The sequence below is a fragment of the Poecilia formosa genome, unplaced genomic scaffold (assembly GCF_000485575.1).
Source record: "Poecilia formosa unplaced genomic scaffold, Poecilia_formosa-5.1.2 Scaffold275, whole genome shotgun sequence".
In the NCBI taxonomy this organism is placed as follows: domain Eukaryota; kingdom Metazoa; phylum Chordata; class Actinopteri; order Cyprinodontiformes; family Poeciliidae; genus Poecilia; species Poecilia formosa.
Window position 1 is genome coordinate 390,592 of NW_006800214.1, and position 27,654 is coordinate 418,245.

Genomic DNA, 27,654 nt, shown 5'->3' on the forward strand with positions numbered 1-27,654 from the left:
TTGAATCCTGACCTGAGGATAGAAACCAGTCTCTCATTTTCAAACAGATATGGAAAAATGATGGACGCCATGAATAAAATAAATGTTACAAATTTCAACGTCTTTTGTTTGTGTTTTCTGTAATAGACTGACACAAAGCACTGTGGATACATAATTTGTATATTTTGTAAACAAATTAGATATTGCGAAGTGTGGCTTTCATTTGAATTTCTACCTGAGTAAATACTATAGAGCAAGCTTTTGTTGCTACCACAGCTGAAAGTCTCTGAAACTATTCACCCTGCCTTCTTTGTAAAACAGCTTCAGCTCAGGCAGAAAAGATGGAAAATGTCAGTGAGCATCATATATTGAGACACTGATTTAGACCATTTTATAGCTCTCGTTCTGTATGCTGGAAGGCAAAACTTCACCCCAGTCTCAAGTTGTTTTGCTGCCTTGAAAGGCTTTTTCTTCCAGTATTGTTTTGTCTTTTGCTTCATCCATCATCCTATTCCTATAACTGTGAATTTGTTCCTGCTGAAGAAAAGCTTCCCCATGACATCAGAAATGCTCTGGCAACAATTTGACATACATACATACATACATACATACATACATACATACATACATACATACATACATACATACATACATACATACATACATACATACATACATACATATATACATACATACATACATACATTTAACAATTAACAAATTGTATACAAATGTAGCAGTGATAGTTTTTCTGTAGTATTTCAGCTTTAGTAAAAATGTGTTTCTTTTATCAGGTTTTAAAACATATTGTTTTTTATGTATCTCCAATGGTTGTTGTATTTTTACTAAAGGTTTATATTATGCAAGTCCAAACATTCAGATAAAAGTTACAAAGCAAACAGGACTCCATCAGTCTCTTAAAGCAATGCCATTCAGCATCCCGCAGTTTCAACAGAGCAGGTCCCTGAGAGCAATACAGGGAGTCATGGTGTGCAACAGTATTTTTATTCAAAAGAGCATGGACTGTAAATCAAGCAAGGTAGAATTATAGAAATCTTCAGAAATTGAACATTTTCCCAGAAGGACATACGCTGGTATCTCAACACCTTACAGTATTGCAATCATGCCCTGGTTGTGTAAATTAGAGCTAGAACTAAGTATTTAGTTGTTTATAGCACTGACTGCAGCACTTTACATTCTCCTAGGGAAAATATTGAATCTCTCTATTTATTTTGCTTACCATTAACAGAACCATTGACGGCAAATAATACTCAAGCCTTATTTTTTACCATTAAGGTCAAATTACGGCAGTAACAGTAACCATCTGAGAGCTGTAAGCAATACTGTATGCTCACATCAGATGAAGCCTCACTTTAGTAGATGCAGGTTGTTTTACCATCACTGAAATTTATGACTTAAATTGAAAGAGGGTAAAGTAAAGTAGATTGGAAAACATTTTTCATTATATTATATTATATTATATTATATTATATTATAATTCTTTTTTGTGTGTGTAAAAAAGAAAACAGCCAATGAAAAAAAATCTTATTGAAACTCATTTGTGCTGTAGGTCTAGTTCAGTTAAAGCACACAATAATAATAATAATAATAATAATAATAATAATAATAATAATAATAATAATAATAATAATAATAATAACTTTATTCAATTTGCGAGTTCGCCTTCAGCTGTCAGTCAGAGACAAAGCCTCAGGTTGATTCCAAAAACCATAACAAAGAAAGCCATCAGCTGTTGGTGATTTAACTCGCATTGACTCATGGGAAATGTAGTTTTCTGCCAATAACACTCCCTATTTTAAGTGCAAAGACTCTGAGGTAAGACTACAATACCCAGAATACTATGCTTCACTTGTAAACAGAGACCTGTCAAAGAGCACAAACGCCATCTTGACAGCAACCTCAAAATGGCAGAAAGATATGAGTCAGAAACAGGGTCCAAACTAAGATTCCGGCGCTCCACTATTCTATAAGCAAGTGGGCATGGAGTTGGTGTGCGGTGTTACAGCACAGAGCCTGTAAAATGGATATAACCGTGGCGGTTTTTAACGCGGCCAGAGATGGTAAGCTGAAACTTATCCAGAAGTTGCTGAGCAACAAAACTCCAGAGGAGCTGGAGGCTTTAGCGGAGGAGAAAACCCAGGGCAGCACCGCGCTTCTCATAGCCTCTCGGTACGGACATTTAGAGGTCGTAGACTACCTGCTCGAACATTGTAAAGCTCATGTAGAACTCGGGGGCTCGGTCAACTTTGACGGCGAGACTATCGAGGGGGCTCCACCGCTGTGGGCGGCTTCGGCAGCGGGTCACCTCCCCGTGGTGAAGACGCTGCTGAAACACGGCGCCTCGGTAAACAACGCCACGCTAACCAACTCCACCCCGCTCCGAGCCGCTTGCTTCGACGGCCACCTGGAGATCGTTCGCTACCTGGTGGAGCACAGAGCGGACATGGAGGTCGCCAACCGCCACGGCCACACCTGCCTCATGATCTCCTGCTACAAGGGCCACAAAGAGATAGCCAAGTTTCTCCTGGACCGTGGGGCTGACGTGAACCGAAAGAGTGTGAAAGGGAACACGGCCCTCCATGACTGCGCTGAGTCTGGGAGTCTGGACATCATGAAGATGCTGCTGAAGTGCAACGCCCGCATGGAGAGGGATGGGTATGGGATGACCCCCCTCCTGGCTGCCAGTGTAACGGGTCACACTAACATTGTGGAGTATCTGGCCCACCAGCCCCGCACTTCCAGAGAGGAGCGGATTGATGCACTGGAGCTACTGGGAGCAACGTTTGTGGACAAAAAACGTGATCTGTTGGGAGCCATGAGGTACTGGAGAAGAGCTATGGAGCTGAGGGAGGTGGGCGACAAAGCTGGATCGCTGTCCAAGCCTCCGCCTGGTCCTCCCATCCCTGCCTACGGATGTGCCCAGGAGGTGAGCACTGCAGAGGAGCTTGAAGCTTTAATCACAGATCCTGATGAAATGAGGATGCAGGCCTTGCTGGTTCGTGAGCGCATCCTCGGGCCATCCCACCCGGACACATCTTATTACATTCGGTACAGGGGAGCTGTGTACGCTGACTCGGGCAACTTTGAGCGCTGTATCAGTCTGTGGAAATATGCCTTAGACATGCAGCAGAGCAACTTGGATCCCCTCAGTCCCATGACGGCCTCCAGTTTCCTCTCCTTCGCAGAGCTCTTTTCTTTTGTTCTTCAGGACAGGGCCAAAGGCACCCTGTCGACTCGCATCACCTTCCAGGACCTAATGACTGTGCTGGGGAAAAGCGTGAGGGAAGTCGAAAGAGCTGTGGCACAGAGAGACAACCCCCCAGAAGCCCCTCAGTTCAACAAGGCGCTTTCCATCATCCTCCACCTCATCTTTTTACTGGAAAAGCTCGAGTGCAACCCCGAGCAGGAACACCAAAAGAAGCACACAGTCTACCGGCTGCTCAAGCTCAACCCTCGAGGTCGGAACGGATTCACGCCGCTCCACATGGCCGTGGACAAGGAGACCACATCTGTGGGCCGCTACCCAGTGGGCCGCTTCCCCTCTCAGGCGGTGGCAGCGCTGCTCCTAGAGTGCGGCGCAGATGTCGACTCGCGGGACTGTGAGAACAACACTCCGCTGCACGTTGCCGCCAACAACGGTTGCCCGGAGATAATGGCGCTGCTGGTGAAGGCGGGGGCCCACTTCGACGCAACGAACGCTCAGAGGAAAACGGCTTACGAGCTGTTGGATGATCACAGCGGCGGCCACACGGCACTGTACCCGCTGAACTACATCACCCTTCAGTGCCTGGCAGCTCGTGCGATTGAAAAGCACAGGCTGCCTTACAGGGGACTGATCTCTGAGGAGATGGAGGCTTTCATTGAGCTCCACTGACTTCCATGAAGAGACTCCCCTTTAACAAGACATTCTGTGTTCATCATTTTCTCCACTTCTGGCTCTAATAGCAACGTGTCAGACCAAACCATAGCAATAAACCCACATCCTCTGGGAGTAGTCTCTGCTTCCGATTCTGGAATAAATTACCTGATTAAGTCACAAAGACTGTTTTAAACTTTTTGGTTTGTGGCATTAGAATGGAAAAAATGTAATGACTTTAAACTAAAGACCTCGACTCAATTTTCTAGTTCCTCTGACTTCACTTGGACTTTTACATTTAAATTGTTTGAGATTTTAAATCGAATTAAATTAAGATTTCAAATTTTAATTTGATTTGAATGTGACCCTCTATTAAAATGGAGTTTGCTTTATTAGTTTCTTGCCATCTTAAACTTTCTGCCCAGAATCCAATGCAACATTCAGTTATGTTGCATAAAAGGGTCCACAGAGGCACCATAGAAAATAATTCCTCTGGTTATTTAATTGGTTTTAAACAAATTACAAGATGGTCCAAAAGGTATGTACTGTCCAACAAACACGTGATCAAAAATTAGATGAATAGTCAACAACCTGGAACTTCCTTAAACACTTTTAGTTAGCTTAACAGCTGCAAAATAATTTTTGCATGCTTGTCAAAAGGTGTTCTAATTTTAGGTTTGAAAAAAAAAACTAATCTAAATTTTGTTAAAGCTACCATCCTGATTTGCCAGTCCAAAGTGGTGTATCAACTTGTTTAACAGGTCAAATCTCCGTGTTAGGAAAAATTCCACACTTTGTTAAATGAAAGTAAACTGAAAAATAGAACATATTTACATTTTGTAAGCCAAAGCCAATTTCCAGGTCATTTTCTAATCTAGAAATCATTCTCTACCTATATCGATTGTTAATTCATCCGGCATTGTAGGTGAGGAACTTTAGACAGATGATTTTTTTTTTTCTTTTTTTTTTTTCTTTTTTTCTAAAAGCATCCATTGTTTTCCGTGTTGACATCGTTTATCTTATTTGGACAAAACATGGGTGCACACAATGTCACTTTAGCAATAGTTTGACAGAAAATAAACTTTCTTCAAAAGGTTTTGCTGCAAAATGAGATGGGTAAGAAACGGTGAAAAAGGCCAGACATTATTTATGTTGTGTGTGTAAAATGCAAAGGTACCAGAATTTTTCTTACCATTTAATTCTGGCAAACAAATGCATTTTGGAATTACTAATATTTTTTGCAAACTAGTAATATTTGATTGAGTCTAAGTTGACAGTTTGAGACTTGACTTAGAACTCCTTTGTCTTGACTTTGAGCTGAACTTTTGACTTGACTTTATTTCTTGCAACTTGAATAAAAAGACTTGAGACTTGGTTGCGACTAGCAAATTGATGACGTACTCCCACCTCCTCTGTTTTGAAGTTTCTCCAACTAAAAAGGAGCATCACACCATGATCAGGCTTTTGTAAAAAAAAAATAAATAAATAAAGGCTTCTGATTTCTGACATTCGATCAAGATATTCAGAGAAAAATCCATGGAAATGAAGTGTGGTTATGGTAGTTCAACTCTTGTTTTGTTCATTTATATATCAACTCAAACTATCAGGTTTTCCACTTGATGTCTGTTTAATATGGGAAATGTATTTAGATTACTGTGCCAAACATTCTGTTACTGACTTATCCGATTTAAAAGAAAAAAAAAAGTGCAACTTCAATCAAGGACACTAACTCAACAGTATTAGAGGACTAGTAACTTGAGTGTCTTAATATTTAAGACTGCAATACTCTTTGTCAGCCTCTAGAACAATTACTTGAAAGACTTGGGATAATTGGCATTGATTGGATTGCACAAAATGGGCAGCAGCAAACTCAACTCTATTAGTGTTTCCAGCCTATGCAGTTTGTTTTATTTCAATTAGAGGTATTCTTTTTCTTTTTTTCCCAAGCTAAAAGTATCTGCAGAATTGTTGTTCCAAACGGCACATCCTTATTCCACAGACGGGGATAATTGACTCGGGTTGCTTCGCTCACAGTCAATTGCTGTCTTCTGAGTGTATTAGCTAAGAATGCCTTCTGAGTTTTCTCATCTTCTCTCAGTAAATTGTTTAATATTACAAAGCTTGGAAGTATGTCTACATCCATCTTCTTTCTGTAATTACACCAGCAGCTAATGTGTTCAGCTGAATGTCAATAAGACCGCTTCAGACTGTTACCGGGGATTTACAGCCGACATTTATGTGTCCACGAAAGAGTCCCACCTTTGCCCTTTAACCTCAAATGCAGCTCAGAAATGAAACGGATGGCTCCTTCAGCCGTAATTGCGTCTTAGTCTTACAAACACAAGATGACGACTTTTTTTTTTTTTTTTTTTGTTGATCCTGTATTTATTGCTGATGTGTGAAACTGAAAGCACACCAAGCGGCTCTGTGAACTTTGGAATCCGAATGGTCAGGCTCCTTTCTTACTGAACTCATTCATTTTACCTGATGACGGCCTGAGAGCAAAAGAGTCTTGGAGATGTCGGAATAAAATTCAGAATGAAAAAATAATATGTGTCCGTGTTATCAGCTCACTTAAGAACAAAGTGGTTTCACTTAAGAACAAAGTGGTTATTTCTTTGATTTTACTGTCATATTTTGCATTCGTAGCAATTCCAGGAGTTGCAATAGATGTTTCTATCGGGAGATTGTCGCATCAGTTCAGTTTATTTCCAGTGACGAGCTGCAGCAAATGTCAGGTCCACCTCATGCCATGTGCAGCTATTGACAAACGAGCTCATTTCATGTCAACACAGTTCATTCCAGTTAAATTTCTAATTGTAATGCATGTAATGTATGGCCAGTTGATCATATAACACCAATTGGTAAAAAGTTTTCGTGTCATAATTAAAATAAGCTGTCTTATTCACCCCAATGGGGTGCATGTTGCTAAACACTGATCTGTGACCTCACATTTCAGCTCTCCATCTCAAGGCTTTCCGCAGCTCATTTTAAACCTGAGAATGCCAAAATAAAGCACAAGAGAAACCTGATATTTCTGGGTCCTGAACTCCCCGAGTATAAATAGGTTGCAATTAACGTCACTGCTGCTGGGCAGCGGTGGAGACAGGGCACCCACCTTGCTAATTTTAGGGCTCTTTCTTCCCCAGCTTCAGCCCTGAAAATGGGAATACGGTAACGTAATACTGGGAGGGCGGAGTGAGTGGCAGACAGAACACACAGCCAGCAGCAGGTCGCTTTAACCTAACAGGAAGCAGACACAGCACTGAAATATTATATATATATATATATATATATATACTGCCGGACACTCAACCTCAGATATTTATTAGCTGCTAACATGCTTTTACTGAAGCACGATGTTGGACGATACCAGATGGCAAACTGCTCATCCTGTGCAGCAACTCACACCAGCTGTCATTAAGCTGAAATTGAAGGCCGTCTTATTTCAGAAGGTGCTTTCCCGCTGTCTTAACCTTTACTGTTCGCGGTGTGGAAAATTGACAAAAAGAATGGAAGTTGTTTTACCTTTTATTTACTGTTTTTCCTAAACATTTTTAAGCTTGACGTGCAATTCTTAAACTGAGCATGATCTGAAGTGGCTTATTTACTATTCAAAGCTTTGATACACCTATTTTTTTTATTTATTTATTTATTTTTTTTTGTCCTTACTTGCAGAAAAGAGGGATCGGAAATCATAAACTTTGCTTTAACAGTTTGGTCCAAATTTGAGAAGTGGTCTAAATTAACAAGCATTTTTAAAAGGAATGTTTATATTAAAAAAGCCAAAACATTTTTGGGAAAAAAAAAAAAAATTCTCAGAAAAAAAAATATTTGCATCTGTTAAATTATAAAATTTTAAAATGAAAAAATGTGAGGGAACCCTGAACTTATGACTTCTCAGAAGACATTAATGCTGGGTTTAAATCCACGTCTTTGTGTTTGGGTGAGATATATATTTTTTGCTATATTTTTAGTTATTAAATTAAGCTTCTTTTCATTCCCTTTTGTCAATGTGCCACAGTTATGACAAAAAAAAAATAAAATAAAAAATAAACCCTCCACTAACTGAAAGCTGTTGTGATCCCCCATCTCCACAAAACACTCTATTATTAGAGAATGCGTCCACTAGATGTCAGTAGCAACAAAGGAAGGTAATGAAATCACAACCCTTTGTCTCTTTAACGCTTTGTGAAAGGCTGGAAAAATTGCTGCTTTTAGTCTGAAAGATGATGGCAGTTATCTGATTTGTAGGTTCTTTTTTCTTTTAGCAAACTTTGTCAATTTCCATGTCAACAAATTCAAAGAAAATGGCTTTTAACGCACTGCTAGGGGGGGTACATAAGCGCTGGTAATGCAGCTAAATGATGATGAATCTTGGTTGACTGGAGAGTGGCTGATTCTCATTGTGTTTGCAGAGGGTTGCCAGGGGGGTCAGCGGCGAGAAATAAAAAGCTCAGTTGAGAAATTTAGTTGTGTCAGAACGACCTGCATCTCCACACTAACAACACCTTTAGATTTCGCCCTTGTGGCTGCTAATGCTGTCATGTTGTGTGACCTAAATAAGACCAAACCTTTTATCAAAAAAAAAAACAACAAAAAAACAAGTCAGTTCTTATATTTCTGGTAATTTATTATCAAAAGCTGAGTGGGTTTGCTTCGGTTATAGCTTTGTTTCCATACTTACAAGCCCGTTGGGTTGCAGCGCAGAGTATTAATGACTAGAGGAGCACAATGAGTGATGACATCATCCTTGTCTTTCACCACCTGCTCACACACAAGCAGAAGAAGACTCTGAAATTATATATAAGAAAGAGAATGTGAACAAATTAGCGGTCATCAGTGATTATAAATTGGACCTGATGGCACGTGTACAACATAAATGCCAACTTTGCAGACAATCAAAAAAATTAATAAACCAAAGTTCGTTAGGCAAATTTGATAAGGCATGTAGTTCTGTTGAAATGCTATCATGAATTTATAGGGAAAACATATAAAAAGACAAATTTTATTCATTTTTCATCATTCATTATTTCATTTTCAAGGTTCAAAACATTCTTCAAATTCTGTTCAAAGTTAAGTCTGAACTCAGTTAATAATGTCTGCTTATATTGAAAAGAAATTTAATTATTTTGTACAAAGAGATATATTTCAATAATTTATAGCATTTCTGATTGAGTGTTGAATTTTTTCTTTTGTTTTATTTTTTTTGTATCTCCAAGTGAAGCTCATTAAAGTTTGAATTCCAAAGTGAAGCTAATTTGTTTCAGGAAATTCTCTAAAGTTTTAAGACGCATATTTGATCTTAATTAATTGCAAACATTATTTGTCAAAAGTTCATCTCGGTTCATGTTGATGAAAACCAGTTAGGTTCTCATTGAATATTATACACCATGCATAAAATTATTATTCGATCACACAAATGTGAGTCTACTTATAAGTCTGAGTGCACACTACTGTGTCTGCACTCAAAACTTTGTTCAGATATCTTTTGGATGAATTACTGCATCAGTGCAGAGGCGACCAACCTCCATGTTACTCTGGTCTTGAAGAAGGCCAGGTCTCTTTAATCTTCATTTCTGAATAAAATGGAATTTTACTTTAATTTGAAATGAGCCACAGTGAAGTCCCTTTTCTCTCCAGCTCGAGTAAGACGCTTCTGACACCTTTGGTTCACGAGTAGCTTTAGGCACAAGGAATGTGGTCTGGTTCACCTTTCTCTACCCCACTTTTTCCTTTCACTAAATTTTAAATTACATGCTTGACTGTCAGTAATTAACTGTTCTTGCTCACACTACTACTTTCTGAAACTGTCAGTGACCTCTAATTACTAAAATGTCTAATGGACAACTGTCACATCAGCAGTTTGCCCAGTGATTGTTGTTAGTGACATTTCTGTTTTTAAACTCCCATTAATGAATTGCTTTTATGGAAAATTCAAATCTTCTTGAGGATCTTAATTGTGGATTTTCATTGGTTTTAAAACATAGTCTTGGAGTTTAAGAGACATAAATGCTTGCAATACAGCACTGTGCGTGTTATAAAAGGAGAAGCTAAAAGCATTATTGAAATAAGCTGCTGATATCTATTTCACAAACGGAGGTAAAGTGGTAAAATAGGCTCATTATTATTATTATTATTATTATTATTATTATTATTATTATTATTATTATTATTATCATCATCGTGCTGCCGTCTTCCAGTGATATACAGCAAAATTCCTGACCAAGAGGAATGAAAAGTCCGGCCATACTGTACGTCTGCTCTGTGGGAGTTAATGCTGGACACTCTGGTTCTCTATTGTTGCCAGCAGATATAATTAGACGAAGCATTATGGCAATCTGCGAAGTTGGAAGGTGCTTATCTTCAGTTTGGCCCGTCGGGAACACAGTGGGGGCTCGACACACCGATACACAGTAGCAAGGTGCCTCAGCATCCACCTCCATGCGCCAGTCAGCGATTCGGGGACAGCCGGGGGGGGGGGGGGGGGTGAGGAGTGGAGTGGATGCGAGCTGATAATGGGGGTGATAGGGGTGATGGGGGATACGGTTGCTATTGGAGATGCTGGCTGCATCACGTCATGTGTTGGGGGGGAGAGGAGGAGGAGGAGGAGACGAGAGCTCCGGTGAGGGATGGGAGGAGCAGGGAGGGGGAGGAGAGAGAGAGAGAGAAAGAGACTGAAAGAGAGAGAGGGCATTAAGCAAGAAAGCAGGGAGCAGAGCATCGAACCAGCAGTAGCTATTTGAGGCCCCTCTCTTCCCCCCGATCAGCAATGCTCCCCCGACAGACAGGTTGAGAGCGGCAGCCCCGTGACCCGCTGCGCTCCGGAGAAGCCCGATCACATCGGACAGCCAGGAGGGAGGACAGACACCGGCGATGTGAGCATGCAGCCTCCTCCACAAAGGCAGACCTTCTTCTGAGCGGAGCTCCGCTGCTGCCACTGGATTACAGTCATCCTCGCTGTTTCCAAGGAGGCTTCCTGCTGCCAACATCCCCACATGAATTTAGCAAACTGTCAAGAAACGGAGCACTTCCTGACCAAGGTGAGCGGCACTCTGCATTGTGTGTGTATTTTTTATTTATTTATTTATTTTACTGTTAATACACGGGGCAGCGGCGCACACCCCACCCAGCCAGCCTGGTTATTCTGACTTGTCGAGTAGAAACTAAAGAAGGAAGCGTTTTCTGAAATTGTTTTATTCCAAATTGACAGTCTATGTCCTTTGTGGTTTTTCTCCACCCCCCTCCAGCCCACTCTCTAAACCCTGATCTCAGTCTGAATTAAAGATTAGGGTCTGACTGGCAAACGCGTCTGAGTGTGTTCCCCTGTCACCTTCTTCTCATTGTTGGCTGGGCAGCAGCGTGAAGGGACCAGTGCAGACTGGCAGAGCCTTTGTTCCACATCCTCTCTCATTTAAAGTGGCTTTCTTTTTTTCTTTTTCTTTCTTTTTTTTTTTTTTTTGATGGCACTATTGAAAGAAAGGAGAGTGACAATTAGTTTAGCTTTTATGCCTCATTAACAGCTGTATAATGGGGGGGTTATTTAGCAGAAGAAAATGGGGTGGGTGGGGAAAGAAAGAGGAGAAAAATACCCAGTATAACAGCTTGAATATTCATTTAAAAAAAGAAGTCTGGAAATCCTGCTATGTTTTATTCATATTTGACTGCAAACTAAAAATCCCATTATGATAATGTGATTTTGTGCTCTTCTCACGAGGCAATCATAGACACATTATGAATGCATATGGGCCATTAAACTAATATTAGAAGGACTTTAGGTGTGGAAGGCACCAGGTGGCGAAGCGGATGGACTTATTTGGAAAGACAATAGAGCGGCTGCCGCATCTGCTGCTCTGTAGCAATGCTTGAACTAAACCCATTTCCATACATAGCCACTAGTACTGTCTCTGAGACCTCCTTATTAGTGTTTGGAATTGCACTTTGAAGGATTTGTTTTTAACAGAGCCACTTAAGCGTGCAAGGCAAAATGTAATTTAATGACACATCTATTGGAGCTGACATATTCTTCTGAGGGCTGCTGTTTGTTTTGGAGGAGTTTAATCGTATAAACTCTTAATGCGTGTTTAGGGTTTTTTTGTTGCTTCCGCTTGTGTGGCTTTCTGTAAAGTGGAAAATTGCACTGTGGTGGTGAATCCGAGGGAGGTCTTCCTCCTCGTACACAAATGGACCGTTTTTTTCTTTTCTTCTTCTTCTTCTTCTTCTTTTTCTTCTTCTTCTTCTTCTTTCTTTTTCCTCAGAGGCAGTCAGTGTGTGTTTGCTGGTTATTCTTCCAGACCATTTCCACATCACTAATTATTTTAATCAGCCATTTTTACGCATGGATTCCTGTCTTAAGGACAATATCTCCTGCTGATTTTTACTTTGTCTTCTACCTTCACTCTTGCCAACCAAAAAGGACGCACAAGATGCTGTGATGTCAGGGAGAAAGGCACAGATCTTCAGGCTTACATAATTCTGAAAGGGAGAAGTCACAGTGAAGCAGAATGAAAGGCTGTCATTTGGAGACGGATTAAATATTTACGTCCAGGAGTCTGGACATGCTTGGTGCCACATGGATTCCATCTTGAAGCTGTCAGGTGCAGAACCTTATGAAATGATGGCATGATTTGCGATGGTATGCACATAAAAAAAAACAAAAAAAAACATGCCACCCTGTGGCTTCAGTGGTTTTCTGTCCCATCTGTACAGTAAAGCACCTCGGGTTTCACGTCGAAGGCTTCATTGAAGATTCATTTCCAGTCTTCCACTAACTGCTTCACGCTCTGCGTCTCTCCTCTCGTGTGACCCGTTCCTTCCGTCTTCGGGGTTTCGTCAGAATACCTTGGACGCTCTCAGTCAGGGGGTTTGCTTTGCACCAGTCAGCCGGCAGGAAGGAGAGCATCAGCTCTGATACCGCGAGCGCATAGCCACCTGTATTACAAGCAGACAGACAGTTTGTTGTTGTCTATAGAGCGTTGATATTAATTGACCTTTTCAAATTCAGCCAAGCAGCAATGTTTTGGCTCCTCTCTGCTTCCTGTCTTGTTGATGCGAGGCTCGCTGGAAAAATAATCCGCAGCCATCCAGCATTCAGAAACCGTAGCATGCTCGGGCAACATCGGCTCAACAGCCGTTTGTGGTTTTTGGTGAAGACAATTTTTATTCTCAATTTCGTTTGAAGGTTTGAAAAAAAAAATTATTCCTCGTAGTTGTCCAGTCAGGCGCCTGTATGAGATTCCCATAAATACAACAACCTTGAATAAAATACTGCAGCTTCAACATATTTTATATGGTACTGCAAACCACAACAATTAATCATTTCCCTTTTTAAAAAAAATTCCAATTAAAGTAGATCTCTATAAAATCTTCAGACCCAATGAAATAGTATATTATCTTTTTAACCCCTATTCTGCAGAGTAACATCGTATAAAAAAGTCAATATTAGTTGGCTAATTTGATTCTGACTGCTCAACAATCACCCATAGCTTGCTAACTGTATTAAAACGGCCTTGTCCAATGACGGTCTTTTATTTATTTGTTTATTATTTTACCGTAAGTATGTAAGCCAGTGAAAACAGCAGCCATCTGTCCGGCAGTGCACAGCAACAACTGGGGGAGGGGCAACAATGATCTGTCCAAGTTTATCTGGAGGGGAAGTGACCGTGTGCCTATTTAACACCTCAGTGTACGTTGACAACAACAGCTGAGTCACGCATGTTGTAGTCTCTGTTAGACATTTTTATTTGAACTGCTAAATGACAAAACCTTCAGTTTCAAAGCTCGAACAGGAAAGCAGAGGAGCGATGAGGGAGATATTTGTCTTATACAGTGTGAGATTTTAAGCTTCAGTTAAAGCTTTGCATCGCCACACAGTCTCTCGAGGCACGTTATCTGGAGTAGAGGTGGACAATGGGCTCACTTTTAATGCGTTTTAAGTATTTTAAACCCCAATATCCATTTCCTGTTTTACAAGGTTCTGGCGACAAAATTTGTAATTTGCACCCAATTACATACATGAGTGCTAAGATGACGTGCAGCAACTTGGCTGTAAAACATTTAGGTCTGGTTTCTGCTGAGGAGACTTCATAGCATTTGACACATAATTATTCACGTCCAGGAAGATCGGACATGCATTTTTCACCTCATGAAGAACACAGAATTAAAAAATGGCGATTAGCCATTGGATTACTGATACGAAATTTTTATTTTGTGGTTATTTGTGTACTGTGTGTCTTAATAGCAGTCTGATAGGGTGTTTCTGTCTATGCAACTAATTATTTTAAACAATATTAGAACATTGACAGCTGCAAGACTAATTAATATGCAGATGCAACTGAAACAAGACACATATACTGTTGCAAACTGCATGCAGACTACTGAGCATGTTTATTTCACTGCTACCCATAACAATTAAATATCTTCATTTATATAGACTACTTGATAGCAATGGGTTGGATTAAAATTGTTTCTAGTCAATGCATGCAAAAGAGCAACATAAAAAGGCCAGGATGCATAAACTAAATGTATCAAAAGTGAACAGAGTCACTTTATGCTGCAATTCTCACTTTATGAGATTTTTAGATGTCCATCCCCACTGTGCAAGTTTGGGGTCCAACCTTATTTGTAACTCTTCAGTTTTAAAGTTTTTAGTCCCTACTCTGACTGAAGATGTGGACAAATTTGGTGATTTATATTAATAGACCTTCTTAAATGGCACCTTTTCTTGTCTTTCCCATTCCCACAGTAACCTCAGTGTCGATTTACACCTATACAATTAGGCTGAAAAATTATTTTTCTAAAAAGACATGCGTACAACAACACGCATATTGCTAAGCTGAGGAACAAAAAAGGCTAGGTGATGATTAGGATAAACCCGGATAAAGGCTGGGGTGAAACAGATTATTATCGGGAACTTACACATTGAAGTCACCGATTTAAATGTAAGCAAAGATTAAAAAAGGGATAACGCAAAGATGATTAAAATAAAAGAAAAATGGCTGAAACGCAGTAGCAGTACCGTGCATGTAGGATATGAGAAAGCCATTGTAATAATCATTTACATCGAGATTAAGCCTTGCAATCAACAAAATGGATGTTTTCACTCCACATAGATGCGACTGCTTGGAACGACATGAAACATAAAGGCTCATACTACAAAAAAATCATAACATGAGGTAGCACAGGCTGCACAATGCTAATTGCAAATAAGCAGATAAGTCATTTGTATTTACATAAACACATGTTGGACGTCCCTCTATATGTGTCGAAACCTGTTCCAGTGCTGGCTTATGCAAATATGTATCTGAGCCTCAGTCTGTTCACTCCAAAGGATCACTCTGCCGCTCCAGACCCGCAATTATTACCTTTTCCTTCCACCGCAAGGCCATTCGCAATTACACGTGTGCTCATCACATCTCCGTGTGTGCATATATGAGTGAAGGCTAAGAGATAGGTTGTGACTTGACTGTTGCCCTTCTCCCGATGAATCACAAATTCTGATGTGTCAGCACGGATGAATAATGCACGCCGCTCCGCTACCTCTCCTCCTCCTCCTCCTCCTCCTCCTCCTCTGCCTCTATTCTCCACCTCTTGTCTTCAACCATTTTCCTCTCCTCTCATCATCTCTGCCACATCTGAAGACATTGTTATCCTGCTTTTCTTGCCCCACCCCTTTCCTCATCTCCCGTCTCATGCTAAAGAGGAAGCTAGTGTTGACGCTTTCCTCTGCTGTCCTCTGGTCAACCCTCACTCTCGCCTCCCAACAGCTAGCTCATTCTTCCCCGTCCTGTTCCACACACAAGTGACTATTGTGGAGCCCTCGCCAGCACGCCAGAGCCCCACGTCCTGAGCTCCCCCCACCCCCTGTTTGCAGCAAAGCCGGGCCAAAACGTGGATGCGCCGAGTTCATTACCTAATCACGGGTGGAGGCATCTATTGACGTTGCTTGACTGTTACATCTCTGACTGACGAGGGTCATTAGCTGAGTGGGACTGACGGACAAAAAGGGCTGAAAAAGCAGAAGGCGAACTGACTAATCAGAACCTGGAAAAAGAGAGAGCACCGTCAGCTTCGAAGGGTGCAGTCAGCTGCCAATAAATGGAGAACTGGTGGAATATATCCATCCTGCTTAAAGCGCCTCAGATATCCTCAGGTGTATATTCAGCCCTCTTCTCGCTGCATGCAAAGTGTGAGGCTCGGGCAAAAACCATTTGCATTGGAAGGAGGCCAAAGTTGGCAACTTTCAGATTTTGCAGAACATAAAATTATATGACTTCGCCTGGCTTTCTTTATTTCATGGAACGACGCCATGTGGACAGTAAAGCTTTCAGCAAAATTGTCACTGTATGGCACACATCAATTATTTCCAAATCATTTATGCAATTTTTATTGCGTTGCCTATAGGAAGGAACACGACAGGATTCCAGACGTACGCATTTATGCTGTGTTGTACCGGGAGTGAGCTTGAAACTTAACGATCAATAATAGTGAACCCCCGGTCTCTCTAAATAAAATTTAACATTCGCTCTGCATTCAAATATTCGTCAGTCACTTGCAGCAGCTTTAATTAAAGTTCTGAAAATATTTGTAAAAGTAAGACGCATGAGAATATTTTAATCAAAAACTGCAAGTGTGTAAGGCTAAATGACGGTGCTGCTTTAGAAGAGCTCCACAATTTGGCCTCATTTTATATGCAGAATCCTATAAATATGCAAATTAGCCCTACCTCTGTGCCCATTACTCACCTCAATGCATCCTCTCACCCTCAACTCCGTTCAAACACTCTTGACTCTTTAGCTTGTTATTGAACGCTTAATAATGTTTCGCTAATGTCCGATAAACCGAGTCCGACGCAGCGAGCTGCTGGGATGGATGTCTTCTCTGCTGTTTTCTCGCTGTCACCTTTAACTCTTCGTGGAGGCAAACCTGCCACCTGTGCAGGGCGTTTCATCTGTTGACTGCTGGCCATAGGCACCAACTCCCCAGCAGCCTTGCAAGGATCAACGATGATATCGTCTACGACCCCTTACATTCAAAAGTTGAAAACAGTATAAAACAACCTGGACGTCTGCGACAGACTGGCGGCCTGTCCAGGGTGAACCCTGCCTCTCGCCGGAAAATAGGCACCAACAACCCTCCCGACCCCACTAAGGGACAAGGGTGTATAGAAAATGGATAGATGGATGGATGGATGGATGGATGGACGGACGTCATATGTGTTTGTGGGGCTTGATATAGATCTCTGCTGATCTTAAGTGGTTATATGCAAATAGATTGCACCACTGACTGGGACCCCAAAAACTGCAGTACTGTATATGGACAAGTCAAACCTGGATTGAATTGTTCATCTCTGAAAAGCTTTCGATACGTCTCTAAACGACGGCTGACAGTCCAGGAGCAACCCCGATGCGTCAGTGAAAACAGCCTTGCTTCTGGAGTGTTACCTTACAGAATGGAACAGGGATTATTTCAAGGAAACTTATGGCTCCATTATATCATCGCGGCTCACGGAGAGAAAACTTCAAAGCAAGAAGATTAAACTCCTCTCAGAGTCAGCGGCAGCTCTTCATGGACTGTGATAAGTGAGTTGAAGTGTGTGCGGATAGCCTCACATCTGTTTGTGGCATTTCATGATCACTTTGTCCTCACCACACTGTGGGGGGTTGGGGGAGGAGGGGGGATGCCAGTTTGGATGAAGTATTTGACGGAGGCGAGAGTAATGGCCAGTCATTCGTGGGAAGCGTCCGGGTGCAAGTCTGCTACCCTTGACATGCATTTCATCTCTTCACTTACCTCGTCGCACTTCCCATCTGATTTTGGCTTTGAGACAGAGGACAAATGCACTTTTTCTGGCCCATTAGTCCCGTTTTCAATTCTATTCACAACTTTATCGTCCCTCAAGGAGAAATTCATTTGCCGTCACAAATCTCATCTCCATCAGGAAGTCATGCAGTGGCTGGTTAGTGATGGAGGAACCGCTAAGGCTGGTCGCGTGTGTAGTCCTTAAATGGGGTCTGCTCACCAGCGTGCATACTTTCAAAAAAAAAATATATATATAAAAATCTCTGAGTCAGTCTTGTTTGTAAGTTGTGTCTATTTTTTAATACCCAAAAGAAAAACATGTTTTTCACCTTTTTAAAAATAAAAAAAATATATATGATTTTCAAATTGATGCACTGTTGTTGTTGTTCTGTTTAATTTTTGTATTTTTAATTAGTCAATTTAAATTGACTAAGTTACATTTACTAGAGATTATGGACCACAAATCTGTCTATTCATGATCTTTAAAAAGAATGTTGAGAGTCAACATTTTTTCCTATACCCTGATGGTAGTGAAATGTTGAGAAACTTTACATTTTTACCAGCTTTACAACTTCGGTTTTACCCTTAACTAGCAACACAACCGAGTGTGTGGCGTATTTTAATTTCTTCATAAACTATCTCTGTGTTGTTGCAGAACAGTCCTTGAGGTTGTGGAGCTAATGAGCTCTCGGTGGACAGCCTATCATGTGATCATGGCAGACAGGTGATACCATAGTAACACAAATACACAGGAGGGAAAGGGCGAGAGAGAGAGAGAGAGAGAGAGAGAGAAAGAGAGCGAGGGCTTCTAGGCAAACACAATAATATGCCTCCAGGAAACGAATAAGGATGCTCTCTCGAAGGGATCCCTATATAAGAACAAATGGTTCAAGACTGCAGTGGACAAGAAAACTTGGAATAGAAAGCTGAAGGCGAGAGACGACAGAACAATGTTGTGCAAGGAAATTTTAATTAGCATCTGATTCTGAAGTAATTTTCAATTTATAAACCAATTCTAAAACGAATCCGGCACGCTGTGCGGCTCAGTCGGTAGAGCAGACGCACCATGTGACGCACCAGGCTTCGGTCCTCGACACAGCTCCTGTTCTCGGGCCATTTGCCGTCTCTTCCTCCTCTCTTCACCAGCTTTTCTATTAAATTACTGTTGCATAAAGGACACCAGTACCAGGTTTCAAAGTAAAATGAATCCACCTGAAAGAAAGTTACAAAACACCACATAGAATTTTTCACATGCAACAAGCGATGGATTAAACTGCAGCTAAAGCCTTTGAAACGAGATGCCAAAGAAAGTGTCAGGGTGACTGCGGTGGCAGCATGTTATGCAGTAACAGTAACGCCTGAACCCCGAGTTCGGGCCACGTCGGGCCCAGATTATATGCTTTCATGGTTGGGCAGGGTCAGGCTCAGGCTTCTGTGATGCTTTTTGAATACACCCACAATACGTACGGCGGAGAAAACGAAACGGATCAGAATGTACAATATAAAGTTGCGTTAATCTACTTATTGCAGTCTAAATAGAGCAGCAGATATCTCCCCTATTGAAAAAAGCAAGTAAGGTGCAGGAGTTTAATCGCAGTGCACTGCACAAGTTGGCCTCGCAGTTGCGCAGTTGGCCTCGCCCTGCACACTTCCCAGAAGATTTGCACTTTATTCACCCTGCAGTTACAAGGAGTGACACAAAATGGAGCTGGAAGATGTTATAAAAACAAAAGCTAAAATTGGGACACTGCTAAGCCACCATAGTGCAGTCAGAGGTTTGTTAGTAAACTGGCAACGACTTACGGTACTTTGGACTTGGGCCTCTTATTACATTTAATTAGTCGGGCTTGATTGAGCTGGACACAATGTCTCCTGCCTTGGCTTGAGTTGAATCTGATTTCTTTTTTCAGGCCTGATCTGAACTCTGGGGGGAAAATGACTTAAAAACTAAACAAAGATGAGCAAAAATGTATATGGTGTCTATCTCGTACTTTTACTCAAGCTATTTTGATGTGTGGAACAATCAAAATAGCAACAAAGATAAATTCAGCTTTGCTTTTATTTTTCAATTGTGATGTAAATACAATGAACCTGCCATGGAAACCTCACACCGACTCATGCCTGGGAGATTTATTTAAGACGGAAGCTATTCTGGGGGAAGAGAGTTAAGGCTGGGTGCCATGTATTGTTAATGAGGCCAAGCTGATATGGAGAGACAGTCAAATTTATAACAATGACATCCAGGAGGATGAAGGTGCTGTCTGTTGTCAGAATCCCTTAGTTCAGCTTCATGAGAAGCTCTCTAATTGGCTGCCTCCTCTTAACTGGCACTGCGTGTTTCTTAGGTGTGTGGTGTGTCTGGTCTTCAAAATATATCGTTGTTCTTTTTTTTTGGTTTTGGTTTTTTAAACTTTGCATTAATTAAACAAGCAGTCCTATTAATTAAGTTAAATTATTCCTGTCACCTAACTGGACAATTGTACGGATTCCTCATTTTCGCACGGCAGAACTGTTTAACTATTAGAAAATGTACACGAAAGTGCATAATTAAGTGGACATCAGTATGTATGTACAGCGTTCTCCGGCTAGGATAAGTTGTCTGTGCCAGTCTCGGCAATGCTAATTGGACAGGGAGTTAACAAGGATTCAAGCATCAGCCTGCGTAATGAGCCGCTGCACAGATGATCGGCTGCGTCTGAGGAGGAGGAAGCAGAGTGAGAGGTTGCTTAGAGAGAAACTGCATTAAACGTTCCGGTGCTCGGGAGCTCTGTAGTCTCGTTTCAGTTGACTAAACATTGTGTTGATGTTTGTATGCGAACGCAAATGCGTCTTGTTCGTTCACCGTTGTCAGATTACAAACTTTCACCTGTCAGGCTAAGATGCACGTGGGATTTTTTTTTTTTTAGTTGCTGCTGTTGTTGCATAAGAGGCAGATTGAAGCTGCGAGGTTTTCAGCCAGCTACGCGACACGTATAAACCCCATTCCTAAATCCCACTTGGGACATGTCAAGTCACAGAGATTTCTTGGAACTGTTAAAATAGGTCTTGGATTTTGTCACCGGTTTGCTCTAAGAAATGTATTTTCTGAAATTGTGAGTCAACTCCCTTGGGAGAAAATTCTGGCTCGATTCCTAATTTACTGCCACTAATAAATTAGGAATGTAGGCAAGATTAATAGTAGATATAGTCACTCCACCTAAAGGTCATGATATGTGATGTGCATACTATGTACCACTTAACACCATGGCCGGATATAACAGAAATATGGTATGCCTGAGACAGCGTGAGGATCTCACAATGAGAGATAACCTTGAATCTCGGTATTTACACATAAAGACTGAGGTAAGATGTAGAACATGATCTAAATGCTTTAATTTAAAGCATGAAGGCAGTTATTTCTATTGTTGTCAAAGCAACACATTAAGCAGTAAAAAAATTAGTTAATTTGATAAATTTTATAGGGTTCATTAAATAGATTGTTACACAATTAGGTGAATAATTAGTAGAACCTTCTCCTTGGTTAATAACCTGGCAATCGGCTGCTTTATGCATACGCGATTCATAAGAGGTTGACATACCCCTCTGCGTCTGTGTGGACAAGCACAATCAATGTTCATACTATTTTTAGATTACCAAAGCAACCACCTTCCACTCAGAGATGTGCAGTTTTCTGTACAGCCTGCTAGAGGGCGACATTGCGCTGGTTTATGCAGTGTCTAATGAGAAGAGAAGAAGAAAATGACGGCAAGGAAAGAATTAAGCGATTTACCTCAATATTACCCAACTATTTACTTGTTGGTCCTGAGAGATAAATGATCTGCACTATAAAAACATTTTTAGTTACGATGTGACTCGTCGTTTTCTTCAGTTGTTGGATGTTTAGCACCCCCTTTAACTGGGAGTGTTATTGTCCCCGGCAGCATGCACAGCCAGCTGGGTCTGCAGAGACCCAGAGCGAGCTACAGTAGGCAGGTACGTTATGAAATATACATCAATAACAGATCAACAGTGGAACATTTTCATAGTGGTGGTCACACGAGGGCAGTGGAAATGTTAGGCTGGTACATAAAGAGTTGTATTTATGTCTTAAAACAAAGAAGATGAGCGTGGTTTGTATGAACTTAGCGTTATTTATGAAGGGACGCGATGGCCTTCTCTGGGGTGGTCATGTCCCCACTTCCTGGGGCGCCACTTCCTGGGGCGCCCCTGGTGGTCAGGTGGACAAAGAGGTTTCAAATAGACGTTAGCTTGTCAATTGTAGCTTTATCACAATGTTCTGTCTAAAGCTAGGTTGCAGATATTTTGATATGAGCTTATTTTCAGTAATACATTCCAGATATTAGATTGCAGTGAGTTTGTAGAATAGTGAACAATTTCTTTGAGCGGAGAAGAGCTAAAAGGTAACTGGATGGACCTGTTAAATTTAGCTGATTTATTTATTTTTTAGTTGATTTAGGACAACCTAATCTGAAAATGTTCATGTCCATGAGATACAGTGCTGTAGTGCTTTGAGTTGTGCGGGTGTATCTGCAGAACAGAACATTAAAATATAAAGCCCGGTGTTTTGGGGTTTTCGTAATCAGAACATTTTAAAACCTTCATACACCCAGACACCGGTAACTACAGCTCATGCCTATTTATAAATCATTACATCATTTAATTTAATTTAATTTGATCAATTGTACATGCACTAACTCCTCATTCTATTAACAATGCCTCCTTGCTGTTGTCATCAACTGCAAAACCCTTGAATAATCTGCTCTATATGTACTTTCATTCCGCTCGGTAATGCATTTTCTGCTTAGCGGGACTCGGCCCATCTGTTGCTGCCTCGTCCAAGCCCTGCTCCATCCATTACGAGATGCCTCTTTGTAGCTGTGTCGGTCTCGCTCTGACCTTGGATCCCCTTTATATGTGGGTGTGCATTTGCTGCGCCATTGTTGGGCTACAGCAGATTTGCTCTGTCCTGCAGCGATTGAGGTCAAAGAGAAAGTTAGTTTGGTTAATCACTTGTCCTTTTCCGCCTCCCGCTTTGTTCATCATCCTGAATGCATGTGTTGCCTTAGTTTTGGAGATATAAATGTAATGAACAAATACTGAAGTACATCTAATTTGGGAAAAAAAATGTATGTGTGTGTGTGTGTGTGTATATATATATATATATATATATATATATATATATATATATATAAAATGCCGGTTTGCAATTTCATTGATGTTCAGCATAAACAGCTGTGTAAGCATTTTCTCTTAATGCTGGGATTAGACGGAGTGTTGCACAGCAAGGATGTTGTTGCAGATTTTAAGATAATTCTCCCTGTTAGCTGTAGGTGATCAATTAATTAAACCCTTGCTTCGAGCAAAACTCATATCCTCTAAAAGACGACCAGCGAGAGAGAGAGAGAGAGAGAGAGAGACAGAGAGAGATGCAGTCAGATACTGTTTTTAATTTTACTTTCCCAAACGTTCGGAGTAGGATGAATTTTCTTTCTATGTTGCTTTTCCATTAAAACTAGGAAAACATGCTGTGTTTTGAACATTATGTAATAGAGCTTAAAAGGAATCATCTCTTAGTCTCAGTGGAGTCATTGAGAAAACCCACAGTCAAGTACCTGCAGGCACATCAAAAGGGAAGACAAAATGTACAAATGTAGATCTTGCAAAAATGTAAATTAAAACTCCAGTGGGAGGAAGTACTACAAAGGGGGGGGGGGGGAGAGAGAAGTTTCACTTGGTTTTTCTTCTCCTTTGGACATCTGTGCAATGGTCTGTGATCTCTTATCATTTCCTAAACTGTGTGTATATTGGCACTTCTAAATCTCTTCCTCTTGAGACTGCTTCGTTTATAGCTATTAGCTTCTTGTTGACCATCATGATCATCTGGATCTGGGAGTTTCACAAGATAGAATCCCAGGTTATTGTGGAAGAAATTACCTATTTTTTTTCTCTGCGTTTAGTTGAGCTGTCTTGTGTTTGCTGGTCTTTCCAAGGCCTTAAATGCAAAACTGAACTAAGTAACATTTTTGTTTCAGATGCATCCCTGGGCTTGTCTAATTTGGAATAAAAATGGCCCTTACCAATTGGTGCCAGTCTTTTGTCCTTCGGTCCAGCTCTGTCAACCTCTGGAGGGATTTTTTCAGTATCTAATGCTTCTTCCTCAATCCTCCACTGGCGCAATATGCTGAGTTTTGTGCTTCTGAGATGGATCTTCCTGTTCCACGCCAAGTTTCTGCTGCCTAAAGCATTCATTTAATAGGTCATTGCTGGGGGCCATCTTCCTGATGTACTCTTGAATCTTCCTTGTTTCATCTTAGATGGTGCCTTTGATGCACAGTCTATCCAGCCTCCAGGTAGCTAGACTTGGGATGAAACTCTCAGTGGTTGGTGAGGAGCTTTCTTGTTTCACTACCAGGAGGATCTCAAAAATGTGCACACACGCAAGTTAAAATTCTAGGTTTTTAAGACTTAAGAAAAAAGAGACCCTGGTTAGTAAGCTGCAGTACGTAACTTTTATAAAAGACATGTTGTTGTTGTTGTTTTTTGTTGTTGTTTTTTTTACATATTTGTTGAAACTGTCATTTTGTGGTGACAGCATAGTATGAGACGGAACGATTGAGCTCCTCTGCCTTCTCCCAGGGTTCCCAGTGCTATCTGGAAACAACCAATCAAAGTCAGGAGGCGAGTCTTAGCTCTGTCAGTCTCCCTCTGTCTGGCGCTCTGCAACCCCCATTTTTCGCTCTCTGCTGCGCTGCAGCTAGCACAGCCTGTCATGAATTCATGATTGCGGATAAATGGTTTTCCTGTAACGGTAAGTTGTTTCTCTGCCATTAGCAGATTCAGCAGTGAGTACATGACATTGATTGACAGCGCTAAGACCCTCCTCGTGGCTCTGATTGGTTGTTTTTGACTGGGAGCGGTGCATTTTTATTTTTTTTTTCAGATGGCAACAGTAGCTCAAGGAGGAGGAGAAGCAGATCGATCTTCTCACAGACTATCTGCCTCATTACACACTGTTACAAAATGGTGACACTTTTAACAAAAATGTAAAAAAAAAAAAAAAAAAAAAAAGCATACGTTTTGTAAAAATTACATACTGCACCTTTAAGACTGCTTCCACCTTTAATGTGACACTCCTAAAAGTCAACACTGAAAAACAAACAAATCTGTCCAGGAGAATAAGAGTAAAACAGTAAAAAAAACAAACAAACAAACAAAGGGGTCAATAGCCTAGTTGAATAAATTTGCACAGCATTAAACTAATTCCTTGTTGAAACACAATTTGATTTAATTCCAGCATTTAGTCTTCATCAGTTCTCATCTGTTACCAGTTATAGGTTCAGCTGTGTTTGAAGGATTTTCTTGGTATTGGATCCCTTCGTGAAAGCCAACGTTTGCAGGCAGTAGATCAAAGTAATCTCACCTTCTAAAGGTACCAGTCAGTTGAAGGTTGGAAAAAAAAAATCCACAGCATTATACATTTTAAGGTATATCTCGGCTTAAAAGTGGGGAGTGAAACCGAGGTGGGGGCAGCATCGTGCTCTGGTGTTGCTTTTCTTTCAGGTGACTATTTTGTAAGATTTTGTGGAACTAATGACCTTTATTTACAGTTAGCATAAAGAAAGCAGACAATAAGTGGGAAAACATGCAGCAAGTTGGATGCGTAGCACCACCAGGTGTTTGTTAATTGCTCCTGCCGCTAGTCTGGAGGAGCTGAGCGGGTGAGTCACGGGGGAGGACTCTCTGTGAGGCGGGAGCTCGGTTCGGAGACTGCAGCTCCAAGGAGGAGCTGTGTGGAAATAGGCGGTGCTTTGTGAGAGCGAGCTTTTATAGGCACCTCACATGGCTGCCCTGGTAGCAACGCGGGATAAGGGAACCATATGGGAATCTTGTGCTGCCCAGCTCTTAAACTTGAGGTTCGTTTGTGGATTTTCTATCACAAGAACGGGCGCAGGTTCTTGTGATTGTTCTCAGATCTACTTGCTCTGCAGCCGTCATCCTTTACAATCTCTTTATGATCCCAGGATTTATTTTTATTTATTTATTTATTTTTTTGCTTTTTTTGCTAGACCCTAAAAATAAGACAGCAAATTAAAGATGGTCACTTTCACATGCTTACCCTTGAAATTTCTCACTGCAGTTCTGTGTGCAACTTTGGATCTGCTATAAAACGCGTAGCCGCTGTTCAGGAATGTTGTTGCTATATGTCAATATTTCCCCAGATAACACTATTTGAATGCATGTTGCATCCCCTTCCCTAATTTCAGCATGCCGTCTGCAGCATTAAACAAGACTGATGGAGATTTAGTGGATGGAACCAGGTCTCCTGAGTCATTTAAATTCAGGGCAGGGAGCTGCGGCATTTGAGTGACAGGTGTGTTTTCTTGTCGGGAGAGGAGCTTCAGATATTTTATTTCCTCTGCTAAAAATGTAACCAGGGCGGTGTAGCTCATGCTTGCAGTAAGCTGCACTCCATCCTGCGCCTCTGATCCTCCATGTGTATGCGTGCACGCGCACGTGTGTGTGACTGTGTGTTTAAGACAGAGCAAAAAGAAGTGTGTGAGAGTGTGTGCCAATCTCCCCCATGATGCTTCGCCATCTGCCATGGTTGTGTGTGTGCATTCATTTGTGAGAGCCATTTGCCTACAGTGTCCAGGATCACAGAAATGTAAAGTAATATCACTCCCATCTCTTCCTTGGGTCCCACATGAATCCTTTTCCAAATGTCTTCTCTCCAAAAATGGTATGTAAAGCCAAGTTGAGAGAGATGTGAGGCACCATTTTCCCTCTTACAGATTTGTTATGTTTTTGCTTTTTATCGTCACACTTAAATGTTTCAAATTAATATCTGGACCAATGCAAGTAATTAGAGTGCAAGCGATAGTTTTATACACCAAAGAAAAAAAGAAAGAAGTCCAAACCAAGCATGGTTGTGTTTGGGGAAAAAATAAAAGTTTGCCCTCACATCCCCTGCCCTTTTGTTAAATCACTCGTTAAATTAGCCTGGCCATTGTTTTCCTTTGCAAATCCCCTCGACTCTCATCTCCCTCAGTGCTTCGTCTGGGGTTTGTCCCATTGAGTTTGATTTTTCAGGATGCGTTTCGTTCTGGTCAATTAGTGAGCACAAGGAGAACAATGACCTCATACTTCTACACTGTTAGGCAGCGGAGCCATTTGGCCACCACACTTTCGTGATGCATCAATCAATCAATCAATCAATCAATCATCAATAAAACATGGTGGCAGTGTCATGATCTGGGGATATTTTGCTGATTGCAAAAGTTTGAGGTAACTAAAGGAACCAGAAATTTTGCTCCATAACACAAAATCCTGCATGAAAATCTCGGACTATTTGTCGAACTTTGGCATACTTACTTTGTTGAGCAGGACAATCATCCAAAGCGCAATAGCAAGCTATCTCGTTTAGAAATGTTTTTCTTGTGGCCTAGATAAAGTCCAAACTTAAACCTTACTGAGATGTTGAGACATACCCTTTATAAAAATGCACTTCATGTTTGAAAATACTGCAGTGTGGATGAAGAAGAACATTTTTCCTTCACAGTGAAGTTAAAGGGGAAAAAAAAAAACATGGTCAGTTTCCACAATAACTTGATGCCAGTTGTTGCCCCCAAACGATGGGGCAACCTGTTGGTATATAGGGAGCAATTACTTAGTCATACAGGACCAGACGGATTTATAAACTTTTGTCCTAATCAAATCATTTAAAAATGTCTTTTTGCATTTAAAAACCTGTTAAAATCCAAACTGTAACTCACACACCAGAACTTACTGCTAAAACAATTCAAAAGAACAAAAAGTACAAGGTGCACTGTCTCACAGACAGCACGGTGCTGCGAGATACCGATCTGGTTCGGTCTCTCTCTCTCTCTCAGTGCTCATGGCTTGTTGTCATGACGACATGCCTTATGAGATCATCCCACTTGTGGCGAGAGGCATCGGTGGGTAAGGTCGGTGGCTGACGCGCGGGGTGGGGTAAAAAA

At 41.1% G+C, this 27,654-nt stretch overlaps 2 protein-coding genes across 15 annotated transcripts in view; both read left to right on the plus strand.

The window, feature by feature from the left end:
- The first annotated feature begins 1,834 nt into the window (after positions 1-1,834).
- fem1a (fem-1 homolog a) lies at positions 1,835-5,377 on the plus strand. The gene has a single exon (XM_007571157.2). It carries the CDS (start codon positions 2,021-2,023, stop codon positions 3,872-3,874), a length of 1,854 nt encoding a protein of 617 aa, XP_007571219.1. The 5' UTR covers positions 1,835-2,020; the 3' UTR covers positions 3,875-5,377.
- Positions 5,378-10,522: 5,145 nt separating this feature from the next.
- The window catches only part of ptprsb (protein tyrosine phosphatase receptor type Sb), a 93,401-nt gene continuing 76,269 nt past the window's right edge, over positions 10,523-27,654 (plus strand). For 13 of the 14 annotated variants that reach the window (XM_016681261.1, XM_016681262.1, XM_016681269.1 and 10 more), the window contains exon 1: positions 10,529-10,899. The gene's annotated coding sequence lies outside the window, so the exon portion shown is untranslated. Of the gene's footprint in view, positions 10,900-27,654 lie in introns of all 14 variants that reach the window. The other variant, XM_016681273.1, reaches the window with a different exon arrangement.